This window comes from Nelusetta ayraudi, unplaced genomic scaffold, assembly GCF_046127955.1.
Source record: "Nelusetta ayraudi isolate G7.1 ecotype Tasmania unplaced genomic scaffold, CSIRO-AGI_Nayr_v1 ptg000155l, whole genome shotgun sequence".
In the NCBI taxonomy this organism is placed as follows: domain Eukaryota; kingdom Metazoa; phylum Chordata; class Actinopteri; order Tetraodontiformes; family Monacanthidae; genus Nelusetta; species Nelusetta ayraudi.
In genome coordinates, this window is record NW_027466205.1 from 410534 (window position 1) to 435742 (window position 25209).

The 25209-nt window shown below is 45.4% G+C and overlaps 4 protein-coding genes across 5 annotated transcripts in view; 2 read left to right on the forward strand and 2 right to left on the reverse strand.

Moving 5' to 3' along the window:
- Positions 1-210: 210 nt before the first annotated feature.
- Positions 211-2992, reverse strand: chchd7 (coiled-coil-helix-coiled-coil-helix domain containing 7). Its single transcript, XM_076013700.1, has 4 exons — positions 2684-2992; positions 2012-2071; positions 1811-1909; positions 211-1077 (listed from the first exon to the last, which is right to left on the reverse strand). The coding sequence occupies exons 2-4, from the start codon at positions 2063-2065 to the stop codon at positions 973-975; spliced, it is 258 nt and encodes an 85-aa protein (XP_075869815.1). The 5' UTR covers positions 2066-2071; positions 2684-2992; the 3' UTR covers positions 211-972.
- A 175-nt stretch (positions 2993-3167) lies between these two features.
- Positions 3168-14770, forward strand: plag1 (pleiomorphic adenoma gene 1). The gene is made up of 3 exons (XM_076013699.1): positions 3168-3476; positions 7180-7536; positions 7756-14770. Exons 2-3 carry the CDS (start codon positions 7289-7291, stop codon positions 8975-8977), a joined length of 1470 nt encoding a protein of 489 aa, XP_075869814.1. The 5' UTR covers positions 3168-3476; positions 7180-7288; the 3' UTR covers positions 8978-14770.
- A 3896-nt stretch (positions 14771-18666) lies between these two features.
- Positions 18667-20031, forward strand: mos (v-mos Moloney murine sarcoma viral oncogene homolog). Its single transcript, XM_076013708.1, has one exon. The coding sequence runs from the start codon at positions 18714-18716 to the stop codon at positions 19719-19721; it is 1008 nt and encodes a 335-aa protein (XP_075869823.1). The 5' UTR covers positions 18667-18713; the 3' UTR covers positions 19722-20031.
- A 1072-nt stretch (positions 20032-21103) lies between these two features.
- Positions 21104-25209, reverse strand: part of steap2 (STEAP family member 2, metalloreductase) — a 56628-nt gene continuing 52522 nt past the window's right edge. For both annotated transcript variants that reach the window (XM_076013689.1, XM_076013687.1), the window contains exons 3-6: positions 24849-25015; positions 22935-23462; positions 22116-22280; positions 21104-21999 (exon numbers count right to left, since the gene is read on the reverse strand). In XM_076013689.1, coding sequence (XP_075869804.1) covers positions 21706-21999; positions 22116-22280; positions 22935-23462; positions 24849-25015 — 1154 coding nt within the window. In that variant the 3' untranslated portion in view covers positions 21104-21705. The remainder of the gene's footprint in view (positions 22000-22115; positions 22281-22934; positions 23463-24848; positions 25016-25209) is intronic.

Genomic DNA, 25209 nt, shown 5'->3' on the forward strand with positions numbered 1-25209 from the left:
ACGTGTCAGCATTTTCTAGTTGATTAGGTTATTTAGTGTATAATTTTACCCGTTAAGTCGCTGTCATGTTGACAGTCACTGGAGAGTATCTGCACTCATTAGCTTACTGCCATGATCGTATATTCCTGCATATAACAAATTAGTCTTTTGACTCCAAAATAAATATTCACGTCTAACAACTGAAAATAAGATGCGTTAGACAGTCCCATGCATCTGCAAATACATGTTTATTGTGAACAAGAAAAAAATAAAACTTTTCTTTTGCACTTGCCTTGGATGTGAGCCAATATCTTGTGGGAAACTCCAGTTTTGACATGTACAAAACAGAGCGTGTGGAGAAAGGAGCATGTGAGCTTTGCGCGATCAGAACAAAACACACTTGTCATTTCTTGACATTTAACTGTTGTTGAGAAAAGGTTAACAAAAAACATGAAGTAAAACAAAAAAAACAATAAATACATACTCATGTGTTTTTTTTAATGGTCAAAAGACAGATGTGCAACTCACAGATGGCACACTTCACAATGTTGTCTATTCCTGAGGTTTGGCCATATTGCACGGCAGGCTTTAAATAGACGTCATACTTGAAGTCATTTCAATCAGCAACAGCAACAAGCAGGCGTTTGCAAGACACGCCTGAAAACTCACGGCCAAATCTACACCGAGTGAGTGATAACATTGCTTTAAAAAAAAAAAAATTCAATGTGCTTTTATGTCAAAATAGTTAGGACCAAAAATCTGAACTCTTCATGGGAGCATATAGTTACCTCCCTCTTCCACCCCACCCCATTATTTTGAGACTAGACGAGCTACAGATGGTCACTTTCACCCAGCCTAGGCTCCAGGGCAGATAAAGCCTCAGATTGCAGCCCATAGCACCGTATAGCAGAACCACCGGAATGTGTCAGCCTGTCCTTAATTTCCTGGCCTGGCCGCTCTTCGCCGCGTCTCCATCCGGGCTGCTGCCAGTCGTCAGTACGGTTTGCCACCGAGCTTGGCCAGCAGCTCCTGCCGCTCCGCGGCTGTGGGCATGTCGGGTTTCACGCCCGCTCTTCTCCTCTGCAGCATGATGTTTTGCTGCAAGCAAACGAAAGTTGAGTGTAAAATTATTCATGTGAAATGACACGCATGGCAACTTATTGCTTGGCATTTTGCAGGAACCCTTTACGGAAATATGGACTTTTTTTCTTAAGGGGACACTGCAAGCTTTGAGAAGCTTACCAAAATGAAAAATAAAGTAAATGTAAATTCTTGTGGTTAGTTCAATCACAATTAGAGCATTTTAAGTCTGAAGAGGGAGAAATAAAAACAAATAAATAAGGAAAAATCTTAGAAGAGTCTATACTTCTCAAACGTCCCATTCATAAAAATTCTATTTGTTTTTATCATTTATTCTCTACATTACCTTTATCAACCTTGATTTTGCCCAGCTAATAAACATGATCAATCCATCACCTCTGGCATTGTTATTTTTATGATCTTGTACGCTGTGAAGCACTCGGTGACAAAAGCGAGCTGCTAAATAAAATGTAAAACATTGAAAACTAAAACTAAAAATTTACTCCACAAATCGCAACTTCTGACAAACACTTTTGCCTCTCATAGGCAGTCACCTAAATCAGCCAGTAGGTGTCACTGCTGCACTACAGGACCAAAGCCTCAAAGGGCAACTCGGAGTCACTGCCAAGCTGAGGGATCATAAACATGCCTTTCCTCTCTCTACTTTCCTCTATTTTATCATTTGTGAAGAATCACAAAGACACACAGACAAGAAACTGGAATGAAAAGAAAAGAAAAAACTGGAGCTCACCCAGTATTTTCTACAATCTTTATATGCTTGGAAATAGGCCGAGCACATGCTCTTATTATAGTTGTAGGCGTCCAAACATTTCTGTGATGCATCCGTTTCCTGACAAGAGGGGAGGAGGGGGGGAGAGAGTCAGGTCAGGCCTTAAAAGAGCAGGTGTGTGTTATCAAACCGGGCGGGGACGTGTGTGTTCTGCAAGCTTACTTGGATGCATGGGTTTATATCTTGATTCCTTACTTTCCGTGAATTCTTATCCATTTGGCTCTGTGAAGATTTGACAAAAGTTGCGCTTAAATTGAATTTATTCAACCACAGCACAAATCCCATTCAACCTATTTGTAGAGGAAAAAGCTCTCGTCAATAAATCCGGGCACTGAATTAAGACCTTGCAAACACCTGATGATCAAACCTGTGCTAAACATACACGGCAAGACTATTATAGCAACATAAAATGAGCTGGAAACTTCAGAACAGTCACATTCTAATTTCAATGCGAAATATGCTTATTATTCCAAATGTCAATTAATCTTGCACATTAGTTAGTGCTCATGTTTAAGCTCACAACAGACTCTTGTCTGCAAACACAAATGTGTTTGGGTATTAATAATTCAAATGAACCTTTACATTAGAACGTGCTCCAATTAGTTTTAGTTTGCGCAGATTCAAACTGTTAAACGTCACTGTTATCTCAAATTAAAGTTATGTTTAAATAAAGTTCGACACCAGGAGACAGAACAAGTATCGTATGAATGAACTGACCTTCAGTCAGTGTTACCCAATTACCTCTCGTGGTGGCAGCGTTAAATAACAAACGGTGCATCTGGCAAACGTAAAAGGATGACACAACATCAAACCTCACGCCACTAAAAAACTTACTTGTAAACGACCCGGAGCTTTTTTAACCAGGAGTAAGTAGCCTTGAAAGCGCTAACAGCCACAACAGTGAAGGTTGCCGACTTTCTACAATGACTAAAAAAAAAAAAAAAAAAGCAGCCACACTTATACAAGCATCCAGAGGCTGCGTAAAGTGCAGTGTGGTCAAATGTGTCCCGTTGAATGTGGCGAAGGACTCTGCCGCTAAATGCCAACAGACTGCTACCCGCTAAGTGTGGCTAACTAGCACGATACACAAGCCATATGCTTTAGCCGACCCGTCATGGTCAAGACAGCCCGTGTCGGTGCTGTAACAGCACACCGGGAAAATTAAGCTCTCCGTCATAGACGATTGACGGCAAGCTCAGCCAATCGGAGCCGGGGAATGGCAAGCCTCGTGATTGACAAGGCGACCAGCCAATAGGGCGTTTATGGTTGTTTGTTGACGTTCGTAGCAAATTAAACCTGACTAAATTGCATTTAAACGACTGAAAAAATGTTTAAAAAATCCTAAATTTGACTCTTGTCACGGGGGATCGTGACGAAATTGGTTGGCAAATCGGAAATATTTTAGAGAAATTTAAAAAGCCCAGGGTGAAACTTAAATGGGCGTGGCTAAGCCATAGTGCGGTTGCATCGCTGCGCATACACACAATGGCTGCTCGAAAGACGCTAAAGCAAACAATTTTCAGGCCCGCCGCGTCTCGCAAAAAATATGAGAAAAAAATTATTAAAAATTCGGAAAATAGTTGAAAGCCAAGAAAAACTCACCAGAAAGGATGCTGAAGCGCCCGGGGTAAGTTTGATGTAAATTAAGTAAGCGATGACTCAGTTTTTGAATTAAAATATCGGGGTTATTTAAATTATGAGAGAGGGGTGAGCTGGGGAAAAGTTTGTGTTAATCAGTACCCAGTTTGGGACCGCAGTGAAAACCAAGGGAAGGCACGAGTATTGAGATATTCAAAATAAATTATGTCACTGGTGTTATTCGTGCCGCCGTGCGATTTTTACGAACGTTAAGGGCGGCGGGAATAAACAGAAAGAGGGAAAGTTGAATAAAGTTGGACATGGCTTCCTCACTTAGTTTATTTTTTAAGAAAATATAATAACAACAGCGGTGCGACGAGCACTTACGGGAATAAGCGCACTTGGATTTGCTTCTAATGTCACTTCTGCTGCTATGTCTGCATTCGCACGTTTTCCACCTCATTTCACGCTACATCATGAGCAGTGTCAACATGTCCTTATCGATCCCGAGCATCTCTCCTTTCCATAACGCAAAATGCAATCATGTAGCGGCTAGTGAGCCCGTCGCCTTCATCTACACGTTTCCCCCCCACCACCACACACACACACACACACACACCCTCCTCCTCCTCCTCCTCCTCCTCCTCCGGGATATGGAACCGCATTTTGCAGGTATTGATCAGGGTCGCAAACGTATGACAGTTGGAGCACGACCCGCGGCGGAGGCTAATCAGCGGGACGCGGCAAGAAATTGCTTGTCAATAAAGTAGCAAAATGGAGGGGAGAAACTTAAGGCAAACTAACCGGGCTTGAGAGTCTTCAAATGATCGCGGACGACCCCTCTGAAGAACAAAAGTCAGTTTGTGTTCACTTTGACCGCCCGTGACAGGTTGCACTCTGCACGATTGTGCCCTCTTTTTTTTTTCTCTCTCTCTCCCCCCCCCACCCCCACCACCCCTTTATAAGATCCGATTTCTGAGTTTCTGCCCACCATCCTGCGCGCAGGCAGACCCCCCCCCCCCCTCGTGTCAATGTATGCATGTTGCGGGGAATCGGGAATCCTGCGGTTCCTGTAAAAGCACCGTGAGTCTCACACTTTTGGCCAACCCGAAAGCTTCCTCCGTCCCTGAATTTACGCCGTTTACGTTGAGGGAAGCCGCCGCGGCTGCTGCTGCTGCTGCTGCTGCTGCTGCTCGTGGTCATGAGGCTGACATTAGAATAGTTCCTCAAGTGATGTGTGATGTCACCACCGCTGGTCTTTGTTTACATCTGTCCATAGCTTGAACAAGAGGTTCACTTGAGGAATCGCTGCAACTGTTATGTCACTGGCATGCCTTTTTTTTTTTTTTTTTTTTTTTTTCTGGCACTGGACTTTCGCTGAATAGTTAGTGGCGGCAGGCAGGGAGCTGGAGGCATGCCTTTGTGTTCATCACACTGCAACCTGCAGAATAATCACAATGATGAAGTAGCAATGGGTTTCCCCCCCCCTCTCTCTTTGATCCTGGTGTTTGTTTCACTTGAGACTTGTTGGGGTTTGAGTTCTTCACATGGGATGCAGTGTGCAGTTTGAATGTTTGCTTGAAGAATATGGAGGGGGGAAAAAAAAGATGATGAATTGAATGTGGAGGGGGATTTTTTTTTTTCTTTTTCTTTTTCTTCAAGTGCACGCTTCTTGCTCGTGGAGCTAATCACTTTTGGTGAAATTGTGATGGTAAAATGATTTGCTACCAAGTCTGCAGATGTGGAAGTCAGCTCTACATAAATCACCAGCCATTGTGATGACAGTTTAATTAAGTTCATAAACTGTAGATTGTAATGCTTTAATTACTCCAAAGACAGTGTGCTTGTCCTCTGACGGACTGTATTTATATTCAATTTGATTTGCATGGTTTGCCTACTGGATCAATTTTTAATACGCAGAACACTACATATTGGCCTTGAGATTATGTTGAAAATACATACAAAGTTTTAGTTGAACTTCTTTTTTAAAGAAATATCCACAGAATCGTAATTCAGGAAAAAAAAAAATCCAATCTACTTTCGACAGGTTTGTCATTTTTTAAAAAACATTTATTTGGGGCTAAAGCGAGTAAAATTCAGGGGGAAACTACCTTTTTAGTCCTCATTTGTTTCTTTAAAATAACACTTAAAATATTATCTCAATTGCCAGTTTCTAAGTTATTTCAAAACAGTTGACTAAAGCCATCCCTAACACTTAATTTCAGTCAGAAATTTATACATCTACAAATGAGGGAATTATTTCCTGAGCGTTCATCAAGCAAGAAAGGAGTAGAAAACTACGTGAAAGATAATCAAAAAATAGGAGTATAAAGGCCCTCATTTAAAACAGGAACACAGTTTTGGTTTTTCTTTGAAAATTTCGGGTGGAAGAATTGTTTAAATATGTCTTAACTTCTTCATGTTTTGCACAAATGTTGCCTTAAGACAGGCCGGCGATCCAGCACCTCATAAATCACAAAATTCCAACCTTTGCTGCCTGATTCTTTTTCACATCAGTTTTTAGTCTCTCATTTATTTTTCATTCGTGATCTAATAGCAAGTGTGTTCTATTTAGATGCTTTTGTTTCCTTTCCCAGAATTTTAACTTAATTTTACAAGCTGATTGCAGTGCAAAGGTTGTTTGGTTTCTCTCTCCAAAATAGTGGTTCTTTTGTGTAAAAAAATCATTTAGTTGTAGTGGTTGCCGTTCTTATATAACGGCATGAATAAAAATAGTGTGAATCAACGGGAGTTGCTAATAGAAGATTGATCATGAAAGATTCTTATTGGAAAAGGGTTCATCTGGCACCTAGGCAGCGTGTATTTTTTTGAGGAATATTACAAGGAAGACTTTTGTTGCTGTGGACAGTAAAAAAAAAAAAAAAGGTCAAAAACCTCTGGTAATCATTTTTCCTGGGGTTGAAAGATCCCTCTTCACAACAATAGTTCCCTCTTTGTTCTACCCATTTATCTTAATTGCGTTGAATTCCGTCCCTCTTTTATCTTCTGTTTTTTTTTTGCAATAGACATGGCAGCAAAAGGAATTGGCGGGCACGGCCGTCTGTGTGCTCCGAGTGTCAAAAAATGCATTTTAAAAATGCCTGGGGGCGATGTCTCGTATCAGCAGTCGTCACCCAACTTCTGGAGACGGACCGCAGGTCTCTTGTGAGCAGTTTTCGCGGGGGGCTTCTCCCTGCACGTTCGTGGCGTGGTTGATATGAACCGAGCCTGTCGCACGGCTTGGAACATAAAAGGCAAGACGCGGCGCCCAAGCACAACGGCAATCAGCTCTACGTGACTTTGAGAAAACACTTTCCCCCCATTGCTGCGCTCTGATTACTGAGAAAGAGTGTGAGATCTGCTGTTCTTCTTCTTCTGGATTGAGATTCAAACCAGATTGGTCAGTTTAATTGCGGCCAAGTTGTTGGTGGGTTTTTTTTTTTTTTCTTTCAGTTTAGATTTACTAATAAATCCAGTGAATATTAAAACATGTTTGCATGTTCTCGCCGGTTATAGTCAAGATTACAATATCAAAACTTTCTCCCAAATTTTGCCAAATCTCTTCAACATTATTTTTTCTTCTTCTTTTTTTTTTTTCAAATGCATGATTTCCAGTCCAGAAAAATTCTGTTTCGGATTTGTGGGAAAAAAAAAAAAAAAAAAAAAAAAAAATTATGGGATGCCTTGAATCAATTTATTTGAATTTTATAAAGCTAACGGGCTACAAGATAACTCCCTTTTCCCTTCCACAGGCCCCAGAGTCTGGGTGGTGTTGAGCACATAAAACTGGATAGATTAAACGCATCAGCACGAGTCGGCCACTGCGCTCCTGTCCATGTAGCCCGTTTGCCATAGAGCGCCATGGCCACGGGAAGCCAGGGCCACCGCGACCACGTCCTGGAGAAAGCCAAGCTCGCTCCGCCCATGGGCCGGCGCAGGCGAGCCGAGGGAAAGCCGAAGAAAAACTTCCCCTGCCAGGAGTGTCAGAAATCTTTCAACGGCCTGGAGAAGTTGAAGGTGCACTCGTACTCTCACACCGGAGAAAGACCCTACCGCTGCTCCCACCCTGACTGCACCAAGGCTTTCGTCTCCAAATACAAGCTGCTACGGTACAGACAAGCAGCAGTGCGCCGCAGGGTTTGCAGCGTGTTGCTTTTTTTTTTCTCCCTACCTCTATAACCTTTGGTAACGTTTAGCGCTCGGTAGTGGTCGTCATACTTGTTCTGTAGCCCTTTGTGTGTCACGCGCGGTTCTGTGAAAAGCATGCCTACTGAACACCGCGATCCGTACATGAGTGCTCACCCAAAACTGTGTCCTGTGTCCCAAAGGCATATGGCTACCCACTCGCCAGAAAAAAACCACAAGTGTTCGTACTGTGAGAAAATGTTCCACCGCAAGGACCACCTGAAGAATCACCTGCACACTCACGACCCCTACAAGATGGCGTTCGCCTGCCAGGAGTGCGGCAAGAGCTACAACACCAAGCTGGGCTACAAGCGCCACCTGGCCCTGCACGCCGCCAACAGCGGCGACCTCACGTGCCAGGTGTGCATGCAGCCCTTCCCCAGCACGGGCGTGCTCCTGGAACACCTCAAGACGCACGCGGGCAAGTCGTCGGGCGGCACCAAAGAGAAGAAGCACCACTGCGAGCACTGCGAGCGGCGCTTCTACACCCGCAAGGACGTGCGGCGCCACATGGTGGTGCACACCGGCCGCAAGGACTTCCACTGCCAGTACTGCGCGCAGCGCTTCGGCAGGAAGGACCACCTGACGCGCCACGTGAAGAAGAGCCACTCCCGGGAGCTGCTGCGGGTGAAGACCGAGCCGGCCGACGCGCTGGAGCCGGCCGCCTACGACTTGGTGGCGGCGGGCGGCGGCGTCGGCGTCGGCGGCAGGGGCGTCGAGCTCCCGGGGATGCTGACGGCGAGGCCGCACCAGCTCAACGCCTACACGGGCCCCGCCCTGGAGACGGAGGCCTTCCCCGCGCCGGCGCACCCCTTCTCCCTCAAGTACCCGCTGGCCTCCAACTTTACCTCATACACCTTCTCCTTGCAGGAGCGGGAGCAGAATCAAAAGGGAGAACTGGAGACCTACCTGATGGAGCTGCAAAGCAGCATGCCCTCCTCGTCCTCCTCCTCGGCGGCGGCCCACGAGCCCCAACTCTCCTCCTCCTGCAAGCTCGAGTTGGACGCTCAGGTGGGCGTGCTGGAGGAGAGCAGCCCGGAGGCGTCCCTGTCCAAAATGTCCGCGCCCGCGGCCTCCTCGGCGGGCGACTCGCTGGCTTCCTCCTCCTCCCTGATGGACTTCTCGCAGCTTTTCAACTTCCTGCCGCTCAACGGGCCGCCCTACAGCCAGGCCGGCGCCGGCGAGGGCCAGGGCGTGGCCTATCCGCCCGGGGAAGAGGCCACGCCCCTCATCCCCATGGCCGCCGGCGGCGGCCCCGACATCGCCGAGGCGGCGGAGAATCCGCTCGAAGGGCTCCCCTCCTCGTTCATATCCAACCTAAGCACGCCCACCACGCTGCCGCGGTTCCACCAAGCTTTCCAGTGACCCCGCCCCCCCCGACTCTCACTCCCAGCGACGATGCAACACCGCACAAATGCAAAACACACGCCAGCCGAAAACGTGATACCAGTAAGCCGCCTTTCTCCGTCATTACACCAACAAGAACACACAACCACACACGCGCACACGCGCACAGCGTCAACAGCACTGACAAATACACCTTGGAGAAATGAAGACGTTTGAAAAAAAAAAAAAAATTAATGGATGCAAACGTTCGCCAACGATTGGGTCCATATCGTATATCGACCTCTCTCTCTCTCTCGCTCTCTCAAAAAAAAAAGTGAACTCAAAACGGGGCTATGCTGTTTGCAGGTTTGTGAGACCGCCAAGCTTTTTCCCAGTGCCTGCATTACTATAGCTTTTGATGAACGTTCGGCGAATATACAGTACATGAAACGCACCTTGACAAAAGGTCAATTACGGCAGTTTACAGTTTACAGTACAATTTTACATCAAATGGTGTTGCCATCCACACATACACTCACACAGAAGAAAGTGTTTTCTTTTCTTTTTACCGCAGTAATGTGAGCTGTGTTAGTTTGTTTTAGTACTTCAGATTTTTCAGCTAGACTTAGATGAATGATACAGTCATTTGATTGCTGTGATATTTTGTTGTGCGACTTTTTCCCGACCTAACTCCCCCGCCCCTCCCCCCCCTCCCTCCCTCCCCCCCTGCCCTTCCGCTTTCCGATAGATTTACCATAGTTATGGAGATATTTTGAGCGTTTCTTTTGTTTTGTTTTTTGTTTTTGGCGCAGCACTTTGAACTTGTGATGCCGTCTGTCATCACACTTGACCTTTGTTTTGTGTCTTTGTCCTCGTAAATAGCTGCCAATTACACAGTGTTGGGATAGTTTACCCCACATTCAACGCATCCTGTACTAAAACTGTCTGCTGTCCATTTCAAACCAGATTTCAGATGAATTTAGCTACTATGATCCAGGCAGCTAACACCGTTCAAGTAAGTCATCCACTTACTCCCCCATCAAGAAAGTATTCCAGCGTATTAGTGAGGTGTGAGGACATTGTAAGAAGGAAAAAAAAAGAGAGAGAAAAGAGGCAGTCAGGACGAAGACTGTGGGCTAAATAACCCTTGAGTCAAAGATTTCCCAGGGGCACATTTCAAACAAAGCAATACGAGATCAGTTGTGAGCCTTTGCTAATCCATGGCCAGAAGGAAAAATTTAAAAGTATGACAACCATTGTGTTGTCTTCGTTTGACATTGTTGCAATGAGAGACAATCCTTTTGTTCACAAAACAAATACAAAATTAAGCTAAGTCGTGTGCCAACGCTGTCTAGCCACGATAGCTACTTGGCTAAAGTTCGACGTAGCTCACGTCAACATTAGCCGACGCCGACAATAAGCTTTCGTTGTCGGTTCAGGCCTCGCGGCACCATGGTGGGAGCATTTTCGTTGCGTGCGTATACATGTATATGCACTTGACAAAAGGATGCCTGCCGAGAATGGCATGTTTAGTCTCCAGTAAAGAAAAATATAGCTTAAGTACTCAAGTAACGGCTACTTATTGTCCTTGAAGGGGTGTCTCATTTCATAGGGGTACATTTCAACCGCTGCCCCATGTGACTTAGTGCCAAGGGGTAGGGGTAAAAGAGAAATGGGATTGGGCCAAACCATTTGGCGTGTTAATCTATCTACATTACTTTGGGAGTTAAAAAAAAAAAAAAAAAAACTTGACGCCGCTTGCTGCTGAGGCCATGCAAAGGCCCCCTAAAAATTGAATAAAACAATCAACTTGCTATAGACGATATGCTGACTTGGAACTACTGAGCAACAGTATTACCTGACCTGCCTGCTTAGTACAAACGATGAATGTATTGATCCTTTTTTTTTTTTCTCCCCCGCTCTCCCTTAGTTTATCGTACCTTGAAAGAAAAACTAATATCAAAAGGTTACGATCAAACATTCACGGGAAAAAAAAACAAACAAAAAAAAAAACTTCACAGGCCATTCAAACCTAATGCAGGTGCGGTATCCCTTCTCCAACTTTCCAATTAGAAAATTCAAACCCACCTTTCCAAGTGACCTTTTTGGATGACGCAACCTCATTCAACCATCAGTTGGGGAAAAACTGAACATTGGTTCCAGAAATGACAAATCTTCAAAAACAATTACTAAAAAATAATAAATGAATACATAAATAATCCCCATTTACATGCATGTAAATTCCCATTGAGATGCAAAGTTCACCACGAGATCCACTCTGATCACTCAGCGGTTGGGGGGGATCTCAGCAGATGCACCAGCTGCATTTCATCTTCCGCAGACAGTCGTTGAAAAGTCTGCAGTGCCTTGAACAGTCAACGCGAATGCACTTTTCCCAACGTCCCCCTTTTCTAATCGTGCCCTGCCCTTGTTTCACGCCGTGCTTTTACATGCGAGCTGCCTTTTTTTTTTTTTTTTGAAGAGCACAGAAGAGAGACTCGCAAACCAGATCCTGGCAGTGGCACCGAGCATCTCCGTTCTGTCGTGGCAGTAAAAATATCGGTTGAAGGTTCCAAGATTTCCAAAGATCTCCATAGAACAGGACAAGGATTTGTTTTGTTTTGTTTTTTTTTTCTTGTTTTTTTTTTTCTTTTTGAAGTACCATTCAAACATATGAAATTTTAGGTTTATAGACTTTTTTTTTTTCTTTTTTTTTTAAACACAAAAAAACCACAATACATTTTTATGGAGGCTTTGATGCAGCCAGTAACTAAATGCTTCTTTTTCTCCAGGTATTTAGTGGACCATTGAAAGGAAAACTCTGGTTGAAATGACATTTTGTCCCATTTGCATCGCAGTTTATTGCAACACGCGCCGATGCATTGCCTCAGCATGGCATTAGGCATTGCAATTACCTCTATTGACTGTTCTCCAAGCGCGCGAGTGTTGCTCATAGAGTTGCCTAGGTTGAGTTAGCCTCACTTTTTTTTTTTTTTTCCCCCTTAACCTTCCAAGCGCATTGCTGTCACGCAGCGGCTCCTGATGCAAACCTTCGGAGGAAAGCCAACGGGGGCCTCAGCAAACGGTTGTCATTCTCAGCTGACAATGTTTCAGATCAGGCAATATACATCCCAAGTGCATTTTAAGAGGCAAACGGCTTGTGGAAAAGCCCCGAGTGTGTAGGATTTTTGACTGGGGATGGATGCCCCCCCCCCCGAGATTATTATGGGCTACTGCAGAAACGATCCGAAAGGCTAAGGTGCGAAACGCAACGCATCCCGAGCTAATAAACATCAGTCGTTGTCGAACGTCGGGTCCCAATCCCTGCCAGGACGTCCCAAAAACATCCTACACACTGGACTCGAGGGACTACTCTGTCCAACTACTGTTCCCAGGGTCAAGTGAGACATTTCACGCTCAACATTTGAGTGCTGTTGCTAATATTTAAAATACATCTTTGGAAAAAGGTTGTGTCCAAATTTGAGCGCTACATAGTTCTTCTTTGGTGTCAGTATTAATGCTCTTCAAACGTATTGACGCGCCAATCAAACAATCACTGTCACAACAACTCGACTAAAGGACGGAGGAGAGGATGCAATGGCGTTATTAGCTGATTAGCTGATAATTTGAATCAGTTAAAAATGTAATAATTATTTGGATCATATTGGACTGCACACTTAATGGCAAAAAAAAAGAGAAAAGAAGTGGGAACTTTGCCAGAGAGTTTTCTTTTTTTTTTTTTTTTGGTTTGTTCGCAAGCGTCACCTTCCGCATGGCGCGAGTTCCTCTTCACAGCAGCATTGCATCTCAGTCAAAAAGGATTAGCGGATATACAGCGTATCCCGAAAATCAAAATTCCATATACCTCACATACCAAGGCCGTCGTGCTGCGAGATTTCAAACTGATGACGAACTAGAAGTGTTACAGGTCGGCCCCCCCCCCCCTTCGGGCGTGAGGGGGGAGGGGGTGGCGATTTGATGGACAGGACTTGATGAAGATTTAAGAGGGGACGATTTTTTTTTTTTTTCTTTTCTGGGTGGTGTGAAATGTTAAAGCCGAATGTGTGACGTTCAAAGCATTTATGGAAGATTGCTATTTGTGTCTCGTGGAAGGGTTTGTGTTTTCTTTTTGGTTTGTTTGTTTTTTTACAAGAGATGTTAGTAAGCCGCAACTTTTTTTCATAGCACTTTTTTAATTGAATGACTTTATTTCCTCCAATATCTTTTTTTTTTTTCTCGTTTAAAAAACCTTTATGACAAATGTATAGATTATATATTTAGCTCTTTTTAGAGAACAATATCTTGTAAATACAATTTAAAAATGTTTTATTTTTACAGGTACAGTGTTGACAGTGTTTATTCCCTATCAAAGTGTCTTTTTTTTTTTTTTTTTGCTTTACTTGCACAAGTGTTCTGTGTATCTCATTAGGGGGGTCTTTTAACAAGTCATTACCTTCGATGCATTTTCAAGCCCCTGGTGTTTCAATAATTAACCCCTGTTTTAGGTGAGAGCACAAGCTATTATAAAGCTTCGACGGGCAGTTAGATGGCACTTAATTTTGTAATCTTACCATGGGTTGCTAAAATATATATTTTTTTAGAGACAACAAAGGCCCCCCCCACACACACACACACACACACCGCCACCTATTGCCTTATTGTCACAAAATATATTTGAATTGTATTTCTTCCTTTCACAACGGCTTCCACCCCGGAAGTTGTTTTTTTTTCCTTTTCCACCAGCCAACTCCAGTTTTGAAGGATGTGATAGGGAATGTGTGTGCGTGCTAGCAAGGAAACTGCCTCCATGGTGGACTGTTGCGTTACTTCTGTAGTAAAACTTAGCGATAGAACCTTCGAGGGGAGGTAAGTGACGATAAAAAGAAAAACACGGGAGCGCCTTTTTGTCGGAAAATTGCGTGCCGAGACCAGAGATGCTTTTTTTTTTGTTTGTTTGTTTTTTTTCCTCTGCTTTGAGGCGCAGACCTTCGAGCAATTCGTGTCTGAACTCTTTACAAGCTTCAATGGTACCAGTGAACTTTATATTGAATGTGTATATATCAGAAAACACTGCAATACTACAGTATATTTGGTATTGGATCAAGCTGCTAACATAACTTTTTTTTTGGTTTTGTTTTGTTTTGTTTTGTTTTTTTAAAAAAAAGCTCCTTATGGTGGTACAGACCTCTTTTTTTTAGTTCTTAAATGTATCGTGTGTGTACAAAGTATCCAGTTAAGCTGAACAGTTGGTTGTATTATATAGCTACATATATTTTTATGTACTGTGACTTTTATTTTTTGGAAATGTCTTTTTGGCAAACTTGCCTTTGCTATCAGAGACCCCACCCCCCATCCCCACCGCCTAGGCCGACACCTTTCAGTCTATGTGATGGGAAGGATGGGATTGAATTTTGGAAGAAAGAAGAAAAAAAAAAAGGAGAAGAAGGGGGGGAGCCGGGGGTGGGGGGCGGGTCACTCAGCAGAGATGAAGACCACCGGTGCCAACTCTGCGTGATGCCGCTCGAAATAAGCAGGAGTTCAGCAATGAACTGCATTCCAGCCATGCTGCTTTTTTATTTTTATTTTTATTTTTATTTTATTAGTCTGTTGCATTTTCGAAAGATGCCATTATATGACAATGATGGACTCATTTTGTCAGTATCAAACCTGTTACTGTTGCATCTTGTTTTGTTTTTTTTGTCAAACAGATATGGGGCTAGACATTCTTGAAAAACACGCGCACAAGCATGCTTCTACAGCACGCATGCGTGCGCCTGTGTGTCCGTAGGGCTGTGCAGAAAATAAAGGCTGAGGGGAAGGAAGAGGAGGAGGGGGAGGGGTAGGAGGGGGGAAAAAACATTAAAAAATAAAAATGCTGCAGCTTTTATCTTTTGTTCTTTAAATATTGACGTCATCCCAAAGAGGCAGATTATTTATTGTCTGGCAAAATATCTGATTTCATAACATACCTTGCTGCTATGAGAGAGAGAGAGAGACAGAAGAGGGGTGGGGGGGCGGGGGGGGGGGCTGCAGTTGTGAACTCCAGTGTTTTTACGCAATGTATTGAAAGTTCAGTAAACATAAGCGAAGGATTGAAACGCTGTGTCTGTCTGCTTATTCTTAAAATCCTGTCCCGCCACTTCAACACCCTACAAACTCTTTTTTTTTTCTCTTCTTTTTGGGGGCTGGGGGTGGGGAGAGAGAGAGAGAGAGAGAGAGAGAGAGGGGAGAGAGTTTGCGCCTTGCATGTTGTCGTCGTCGTCGTCCCAAGTACGCTGATGTCGCACTGGTAGCATCCACGCGAGCCGTGTTTGTATAGTTCACCACGCTAGCAAGGTTGCAGATGCATTCCCCGACCCCAGCTGCGCGTTGGCCAAGAACCCGCTCGTGAGCCTCTGACGCATGATGTAGTGCAAAAAAGATGTAAACAAGAAGTAACGCCGGGGTAGATTTTCCCCACATGAATTGTGACGGCCAAGAAAAATCCCAATTTTGACAGGTAACCATGCGTACAAAGCCCCGGGTCCAAGTCAACTTTTTTTTTTTTTTTTTTTATTGCCTTGTTTTAAACTCTGCGGCCGACTTTCTTGTTTGCTTGTATGATATTTCAGCACGGCCCATCTGCTTTCATAAAAAAATTTACATTTTTCTTTCCCCCGGTATAATTTAGAATTTATGGCTGCATTTAAATGGATACAAATTCCAATCCCTCCCCAAGTCCTGGACAAGATCCCGCAGATCGTGTCGTTCCAGGAGAGCCAAATTCACATTGTGTCATCGTCACACCGCCGCTGCGTAAATAGCACGGCGCGACGGGGTGCCAGACGTCGTGTTCTGCACTCTGGGGTAGTCGGGGGGGTCGGGGGGGTGGGGGGGCTTTAGATTATCTGCTGCCTGCTGGCTCGCAGACTGTCACTGAAGGAGTGAACAGCACAAACATCAGGCTGCGAGCTGTGTAAAATGTTCCTCGGTGGAGCTCCCCCCCCGCCCGAGCCCCGGTGCCGATTCGAGGCGAAGTCATGTTTGTCAGCGTGCACTAAAACTGTAAAAAACGCACACAAGTGCACGTCTGTCGGCCCGCCGATTAGTTCACCCATGGCCTGAACGCACACAGTAGTTAACATGCGTAAATATTTTTGCACTTTACAGCCACTGAGTGCAGAATTGGCCGATTTGATCCAGTTCTCCCAGAGTCCACCGAGATGAACCCGTTGAACCCGGGACCGGGCGCAGTGCGCGCTCCTCGACGCTGGGGGGCAGTGTGGAGGCGCCGTCCGGTGCAGCAGGAGGAGAACCGAGATTCTGAAACTCTGTAATGGTGGTGACAGTTACAACAAACTTAGCCTGCTAAGTAAATTAGCTATTATTCAAAATACATACATAATTGATTATACAAAAAAAAAAGAAAAAACATTACTTACTAAATATCTTATTTATATTTTAAGGCTCTAGAAAATGTTTACATTGGTTATTCCGATTTTTTTGAATTTCGGTGAATATGGCCATGCTTGCATATAGACGCAATTGTATTAGGGTCGGTTGGGTTTGCATTAGGAACCCTAAACAGAAGGAAGTAGAGGATAAAGCAGACGACACGCACCAGTGTTGGCGAGTAATCTATGACAAAAGTAATCCACCACTGTAATTAAACTACTTTTTTTAAAATAACGAAGTAATGTAACGGGATTACTGTGGCAAAACTGAGAATTATATCACAATCGCTTCATCAAGTAATTATTCCGTTACTTTTCTGGAATATTTTCCAACCAACGAACGAGCACGGCGGCAAAAGAACAAACAGCGATTGCGTAGGGTAGCTAGAAATACCAACATTATTTTGAATTCATCTCGTCATCTCGACAACGTTGTCAACTTTGAAACTTTGAAAGCCATGTTTACAAGTATAAGTCAGCAGTACTCTGCACAGTAGAGATCTTTGAACTGCTGTGCATCTCATTATTTTACCAATATGGGCTGTGCAAAAGGCACCGGTGCTGGATATGATGAGTTTGTTCTGTGAAATGCGCAGTTTGTGTTCAGAGAGCAAGCATTCATTCATGTTAAGAGGACAGAGGCAATATTTGGAATTGCAAAACTTGCACTTTAATAAAGTTAATTTCAAAGCACTGAGCAACTGTTATTTAATTTTTTTTTTTAAACTAAAGAAATTACTTGATTACTTATGAAACAAAGTGGTTCAAGAAGTAATTAGATTATTTTTTTTCAAGGAGTAATCAGTCATGAGTAGTTGGATTACTTTTATGGAGTAATCCCAACAACACCGGGCACAACTATGACGGGACTGATCACAAAAAGCCAGGAGCCTGCCTCTAGAGATGAGGTACTGTAAGGCTGACAGAGTGAAGCATACGGAACAACCTGAGGCACCTGACATCAGTCTACCACTGCTCCAAAGAACGCCGCAGACAGAAAGGCACTACAGAGGATCATTAAAAAAAAAAATTTCAAAAACTGCACAGAACATCACCAATCAACAGGTTCCATCTTCAACTCTCGGTGTTTGCAGAGAATCTGGACTCCTCCCATCCTGCCAATCATCTGTTACCCTCTTGAAAAACGTTGCAGTTACTACCCCAAAGCCGTCGCCGCACTCAACTCTCACCGGAAAATGAACCGCCAACATCTGTCAACACCTGCACTGCATCCACGCGATGCACTCCTCCTTTTATGCAATGCACTTGTACACTTTGGCTCAAACCTCAATTCAATTTTTAAGTCACCCAGAGGCACTGAGCGAATGGCATGGTGAATGACTCCACTCATTCCTGTGCAATGACAACATTTTCTATTTTCTATTCTATTCTATTGTACACATGGAACATCTCTGACAGGCATCCGACAGGTCCACGTCCAAGACGGTTCCCCATGAGAACATCTTGGCGCACATCAAAACAGCAGTAGCAACGTAGTGAAGGTTAGAAGCTGGGATGGAAAGTAACGATACTTTGAATACTTTGTCACTGTAGGCATCTGTACTTTGCCTGGGTATTTCTATTTCTGCAAACTTTTTACATTTATTCCTTACATTTGAACACATATATTTGTACTTTCTACTTCTCACACTGAAAAAAAAATGCTCATTAGCTTTGTGTTAAAAAGTGTTTTAAAGATATGAATTCTGTTCAAAGAAATTCACTTATCATATATTTTTTATCTTAGCTTGTTGCTTGAAATGGAGCCATTTGCTCTGTTACTGTGAAGTTCAACATCGAAGTGGATGAAATTTTAGGGGGGATTATTTCAGAGCACATCAGCTTTGGGGTAACTGTTAAGTATGTTTTCAGTACACATGTAAATATATCTAATATGGTTCACAAGTCAAAACTATTACTGATTACAGTTTGGTTGCGCTGCAGTTGAAAAAGAAAAAAAAGTTATTCTGTCACAACTTTTTCTTTTCTTTCTTTTTTCTTTTTGTTGCAAAATTGTCAATGAGTGTATTTTTTTTTTTTTTTCATTAATGGCCACAAAAAAAAACAAAAAAAAAAACACGTTTTTTTAAGTTTACTTAATTTCAGAACGGTCTTACTTTTACTTGAGTAAATGAGTTGAATCAGTACTTTTACCTTTATCAGAAAAACTAATTCGATTCGAACTCAATCCTGGGGAGGCGGACCCCGAATATGTAGCAAGCGAAGGAGCACGCGGATGACGGTGACCAATCAAAAGCTCGGACAGGAAGTGGGAAAAGGTAAAAACAAAAAAAAAAAAGAGGAGGGGGAAAGGACAGCGTGTTTATCATTTACCAAGCGCGATGCCTTCTCCGGTCCCCGTGACTCGCCTGCTGCCCAGGGACATCTACCCGTCCACGGACATCGGGGTGTGCAGCAGCCCGCTGGCGGCCAGGCTCTCCTCGCACGGCTCCGCGCTCCAGGTGCCCGCGCCGAGATTCCACGGCAAGGTCTCCAGCCGCCTGTGGTCGTCGGTGATCCACTGGAAGGAGCTCACCTCCGTCCAGCCCGTGGGCTCGGGCGGCTTCGGCTCCGTCTACCGAGCCGAGTACCTCGGCGAGACGGTGGCGCTGAAGAAAGTCAAAAAGTGCTCCAAGAACAAGCTGGCCTCGCGCCAGAGCTTCTGGGCCGAGCTGAATGCCGCGCACCTGCGCCACGCCAACGTCGTGCGCGTCATCGCGGCCACCGCCCACGTGCCCGCGGAGCTCGGCGACGAAGGCGCCGCCGGCGCCATCCTCATGGAGTACGCGGGCGGCCGCAACCTGCGCCAGGTCATCTACGAGGGCGCGGAGGTGGAGCCCCTCCCGGAGGACAGGTGGCTCGGGTTCGCCAGGGACGTGGCGCGCGGCCTGCAGTTCCTCCACGCGCACGGCGTCGTGCACCTGGACGTCAAGCCCGCCAACGTGCTCGTGTCGGCCGACGACGTGTGCAAGGTCGCCGACTTCGGCTGCTCCGTGCGGCTGGAGGGCGACGTCGGCCCGCTGCTGAGTCACGTGGGCGGCACGTACACGCACCGCGCGCCCGAACTGCTCAGGGGCCAGGGCGCGACCCCCAAGGCGGACGTCTACTCGTTCGGCATCAGCCTGTGGCAGATGATCACCCGGCAGGAGCCGTACGCGGGCGACAGGCAGCACGTCATGTACGCGGTGGTGGCGCACGACCTGCGCCCGTGCGTCCGGAGCCACCCTGCGTTCGGCACGGAGCAGGGCCGCCGCTGGAGGACCCTGCTGAGCCGCTGCTGGAGCGGGGACTGTCGCTGCAGGCCCAGCGCCCAGGAGCTGCTGCCTCAGCTGGAGCAGCGGAAGAGTTAGAGGTTCACGTTCAAATCTCATTTTGTACATTTTTTTTTTTTTTTTTTTTTGTCAAGATGTTTGGAAGATTCCCTGGATTCCAATGTACTCGAAAATCACTTTTTTGTTTGTTTTTTTTTTAGTCCTGCGTTTGTCCTATATTTTATATTTCCAACACCAGCCACACTTTGTTACTGTGAAAACTGTGCTAGTTTGATTTCCCTTCCACTGCTGGCCCGGAAAGGGCAGCAAAATGTGTATTAATGTAACAGTCATAATATTTCTGTGTGATTGGTATTTGTTTCAATTAAAAGTATTTTTATACCTGCAAGTGTTTGAGCCGTTTTCATTAAGACTGGAAGGTAACATGGGACTGACCCGCACAATATGTACAATATGTATATGCAATATGATTACACATCCAGAAGATGTCTGCTTGGATTGTTCCCATTAGAGCGCTTCCCAATATCTGGAATTGCCAAAATAAAAAACATCAAGTTTTTGATTTTAGTGTTGAACCCATTTCTACAAAGAGTTTGCATTTTTCATTCACTTCCATTGGTTTGTAATTGTAGATATTCTGTATACTTAAAACTGAAATTCAAACAATTCTCCAGTTAGGGAAGCAACTAAACTTTAGTTTCAAAATCATTCGTTGACTTACAGGAAGAGCCTTGCCTCACGTTCAGCGACAATCTTCTTAACAGCTCACCTTCTTTGGTCTTTGATGCCTCCGCTCTGCTGAGTATTACAGAATTAAAATGATAAATGTTCCGATTCAAGGGATGCAACATTTAGTGGTTTTAGCGTTTTACCTTCACGGTCTGCAAAAGCTGTGGATCGGGAAAGCCAGAGCTGGTTGCTATTAGAGATGTCTCACCATCGAGCAGCGCTCTTCTGGGAAAAACAGCCTCAGTGAATGAAGGTCATCACACCAAATGTGGCCTAATCGACCATCAAGTGTAGAAACTGATGAGCTAACCTCTACTAACCAAGCAGGAGGTGTTGAGGTTTGTGAGTCAATAGATCTTCATCAAAACTATCATTTTAAGGTAGGAAAAACTACAGAGCATTGCTTCTAAAGCCGCGTTCAGACTGCCAGCCGAAATACGATATTTATTCAGATTGAAACCAGATGGCTCTTTTGTAGTCTGAACAGTCACAAATCACATGAAATCCGATTTTCAGAATGACGTATTGAAACGACTCCTACTTCCAGATCCCATTTGGACGCTTGCAAAAAAACAGTGTGGACAGTCAGCCCTAAAAAATATATATATATATTAAAAAAAAAACAACTCAGATTTGAGAAGGATTCGGATTTGAATCAGATTCGCCTGCAGTCTGAACGCAACCAAATGGACAGCGTCACATCCGGGAAAAGACTCATAAGCTCATAACGGTGATGATTTTCACTCAGGGTCACTGTATTACATGAAATTACAAGGATTGAAAGAACACACATTGCTAGCTTTACGACAAATAAGTATTGCACTTTTCCCGAACATTCAAATACAACTTTTTTTTAAAGAAACAAAGACAGCAGCCACTGGAAAAATAAATAAATAAATAAAATACATCTTTCACTTTACATAATTAGTAACTGGCTGGTGCCATGTTCACCCTGTTTCATCATGTATGTTTCAGAGTTAGAAATGTGAAACTAGCATCAATCGCTGTCCTTCGCTCCTCCCCGAAGAGACGTCCAACAACACGGCAGTTCAGAGTTCAGTCTTTTGAGAGCTACAGGATGTGTGCGGGAAGTATTAGCGACAACATGTACCATAGTATTGAGAGCCTGTTGGTTGAAACTGACTGCGGGGAGGGCGGAATATTTGACTCGACAGTTGAGACGAGACAAACCGGGACAAGGTCAGCGGTCACGGTGAACGACAACAGCAAACAGGTACACGACACGCGTCGGCAAAACCGCTCAGTCACCACGTCGGGGGATTCGACGCTCTTCTCATGGTAGCTTTGCAGCGTTGCGCGGGAAGGCGGCAGGTCACATGATGGTCACTCGCTCGGGGGAGACGTGGACGGCCGAGCCCACCGGCTCCAGGCGCTGGCAGCGGATCCGGCTGCTGTCCTGGCCGCGGCGGATGCGGTGCAGCTTGGAGGCCACGCAGGGCAGCAGCAGCAGCACCTTGCCCAGGATGACCAGCACGGGCAGGGCCAGCGCCACCACAAAGCTGGGCGGCAGGTAGAAGCGGTAGGCCTCCTCCTGGAAGGCCCGCTTCCAGCCGAAGAGGAGGCCGTGCAGCGTGGCGATGAGCAGGGCGATGTAGCCCAGGGTGGACTAGCGAGAAAGGCAGAGGGGGGGGGGGGGAGACGATCCGTCAACAGGGTACCGGCAATGAAAGAAACATGACCCGGACAGAAAATGTGCGGCGAGGGTTGATTTATTTACCGTACCTGTATGAAGCTGAACTCCCGCCAGTTGAGCATGCTGTTGACGGAGGGGATGGAGGTGACCGCCAGGAGCGACAGCAGCCCCAGGCTCATGACCCCGAAGGAGATGTACATCTCCACCCTCCACACCTCCTCCTCGTTCCATGAGTTCTCCACGTTGGCGTGCACCTGGCGACACGGACGACGCTCAGTCATTGACACGTTGGTTTTTTTTTTTGTTTTTTTTAAAGCATTTTCCTCTGCTAGGTGCAGCCAAATCGACCCAATTATCTCTATGTGCCTCCAGGAAGGCTGATGTCTCAAATGGGATGGTGGAGGACGTACTTTCATTGGGATGGGCACCACTGGCAAAACATTTCTAAGCATATTATGAAGATCCCCTCCCCCGCCCCCATTTCATACACTTTCTTCACCTTCACCTCAAATGTATACCTGTAGATACTCTCATATGTATATGTATATATGTTTTATATTGCTAATTTCATTTTCGTATGTGTTCTGTGTTTCTTCATGCCTCATCGCCTGCTTTTGCTCTCTATTTCTACTTGCACACGTTCTAGTGCTGTGCATGGACCTGTTTTTATATTTGTTGTTGTTACCTAAGAGTGTTGAGGGAATGAATGAATAACGCACTGCTGCTGTGACAATTTAATTTCCTCTGAAGGATTAATAAAGCATATAATCTATTTCAATTAGGTTACATTGTGGAATGCAAACCATTAGAAAAACTTTAAATGGAAACTTGCACGCTTCCGCCTTGCACTGCTCCACCTGAAACCGTAACTTGTCGTCACCATTTGCGGGCTTGTCTGCACCACTGACCTGCTGGTAGGCTGTGTTGAGTAGCAGGTACCTCTCGGACCTCCTCATGGGCAGGCAGAGGCTGTAAAGGACGTGGACGGAGGCCAGGAAGAAACTGAGGAGGCCCAGCTGTTTCCGACTCTGCAGCCAGCCCTCCAGCCAGTGGGGGAAGTGCCTGTACTTGGTGCCGTAGTACAGCTGGTGGGCGGCCGCCAGCTGGCCGGCGAGGTAGACCAGAGCCAGCAGGGTGATGGCCACCGTAGGCAACGTCTGGTTCACTATCTCGATGGGGATCTTGTAGAAGTCACTCTGCTTGTATTTCACGTACGGGTGGATGATGTCCCGCACAAAGGAGTAGGCGAAGAAGAAGATGGAGATGGCCACGGCGGCCAGGACGGGTCCCTTCCAACCGGGAAACAGCTGTATGGGCATGCGCTCAATGTCCCGAGAGGACGACAGGGTGCCCATGTCCACGGGGTGGAAGTTGAGCTGGCGGGCCAGCTCCATAATCTGCTGCCTGGCCGCCAGTGAGTCACTGCAGATGTACACCTAGAGAGATGAGGACCAGTTAGCCCGGGGGAAGGCAAGGATACGCGACACAATCCCGGTGTTTCCACTCCATCCCGCCACACACCCGCAGCCAAAAATGTTTAATTGGGACAACAATGGTGGATTAATCGGCTACTGGAAATAGTCCACACTGAGGGCGCTATTGTTCCTGTTTGACTGATTGGTGTTGGAGAAAATCTGTTGACTGAATCTGTGAGTGTAGAGATTAATGTGTTGTGGGAGGGTGCGGGGGGGTACATGTTTTCATTCCATTTCAGTTTTAATTCCTTGATTTAAAAATTATAGTATTTCAAACCTGTGGTTCAAGTCCGGGAAATTATATTAAAAAAAAAAAAAAAATCAGATCAGCATCCTGTGAAGTCGATACCTCTATGTCTCCATCGCTTTTTGTCCCTTTCCAAACGTGGAAGATCCCAAACAACATTTGCCATCCATGAAGCTAAAACTAAACGTTAGCGGGGTTAAAAATGGCTGTTTCGTTGAACTCTGAGGTGAACTTCTTCAAGATGATTAACGACACTGAAGGCCGGGGTGAAAAGTAAGACTCTTAAAAAGGCGCACAATGCTGGGATCTTTTAGCGGTGGTGAGTTCACATCCAAAATCTGGGTCACGGATTTCCCTGCTAATCAGGAGTTATTGGGTTCACCTGTGATTCTTTTCCTCGGCTACCGGCTATGAGGTTCAGTCAGGACGGCGTTTCATCACCAAGAGTGTGAACAATATTGATTTGTGTGTACCTCGCATTCAGCGACCTCCACATGCCTTTATTTAGAGTGACATTATTTCGTCGAGCCATCTGTCTATCAGAATCAGAGGGTGGCTGCGATTTCTATTCGCATGACTTAAATGGCAGCCTGCACAAAGCTGCGTCCAACATAAGTGAATAAATGAAACCCGCGTATGGCAGCATTAGGAATTAATTTTTGCCCTTCACTTAGACAAGTTTCAAACAGCAAAGCAAAGCCAACTCAGCCTGCTCGCTATATATTTTTTTCAGAGAAAGTTTCTCTCACGTCATCGCGACAGTGATTCTACTTATATCGCATGTCTGCGGCGACAAGTAGCCCCATACGTAGCCGCTAATGGTGGGAGTTGAGTTCAGACGTGTACTAAGTTATAATGAAAACAAACCGGTAGTCATAAGGAGCGTTAATTTAACTCAAAATGCCTTCTTTCTTTATCACAACGGAGCTTCCAATTCGCCTTTTAGTGCACTGAACACCGAAGATGCAACTTAAAACACCTGTAGCCACCTTCAGCCGGCAACACATGACACGGCACTGACCTCTGGTGGCTCGGAGGAAAACTACCCTCAAAATAAAGTGAATAAATGACTCTGAAAGTATCTATTTGCCATGATGTACCTGCGTGCTGCTGTCCTGGAGGCAGCTCTGCTGCAGAGTCCAGGCCGAGATGACGTTGAAGCCCTTGACCACGACGGAGTCCGGCAGCAGCGAGGCCAGATATTCGGCGTTCGACTCGGGATACTGGTTGACCCTCCTGTTGTTGCTGACGTCCACCAGGATTTTGCCTTGAGGCCAGAAACAAAGACACGCACGCCATCTGCGGTCAACGGGCGGCTCCGGGCGAAACCCGGGCTGTCAGACACCGGGACGAATATAGCGTCGCATGAATCTCTCCAGGCAGTCCGGAGATAACTTGTACGTCTCCTTGCCCGCATGAGCTGCTTGCTTCGGTCATTTTCAATTTCATTTCATTTCGGTC

Coding starts and splice junctions, on each gene's coding strand:
- chchd7 (XM_076013700.1), bottom strand. CDS start 2,065: ATGGATAAGAATTCACGGAAAGTAAGGAATCAAGATATAAACCCATGC. Junction 1,910..2,011: donor ATATAAACCCATGCATCCAA/GTAAGCTTGCAG, acceptor CCCTCTTGTCAG/GAAACGGATGCATCACAGAA. Junction 1,078..1,810: donor AAGATTGTAGAAAATACTGG/GTGAGCTCCAGT, acceptor GTTTGCTTGCAG/CAAAACATCATGCTGCAGAG.
- plag1 (XM_076013699.1), top strand. CDS start 7,289: ATGGCCACGGGAAGCCAGGGCCACCGCGACCACGTCCTGGAGAAAGCC. Junction 7,537..7,755: donor TCCAAATACAAGCTGCTACG/GTACAGACAAGC, acceptor TGTGTCCCAAAG/GCATATGGCTACCCACTCGC.
- mos (XM_076013708.1), top strand. CDS start 18,714: ATGCCTTCTCCGGTCCCCGTGACTCGCCTGCTGCCCAGGGACATCTAC.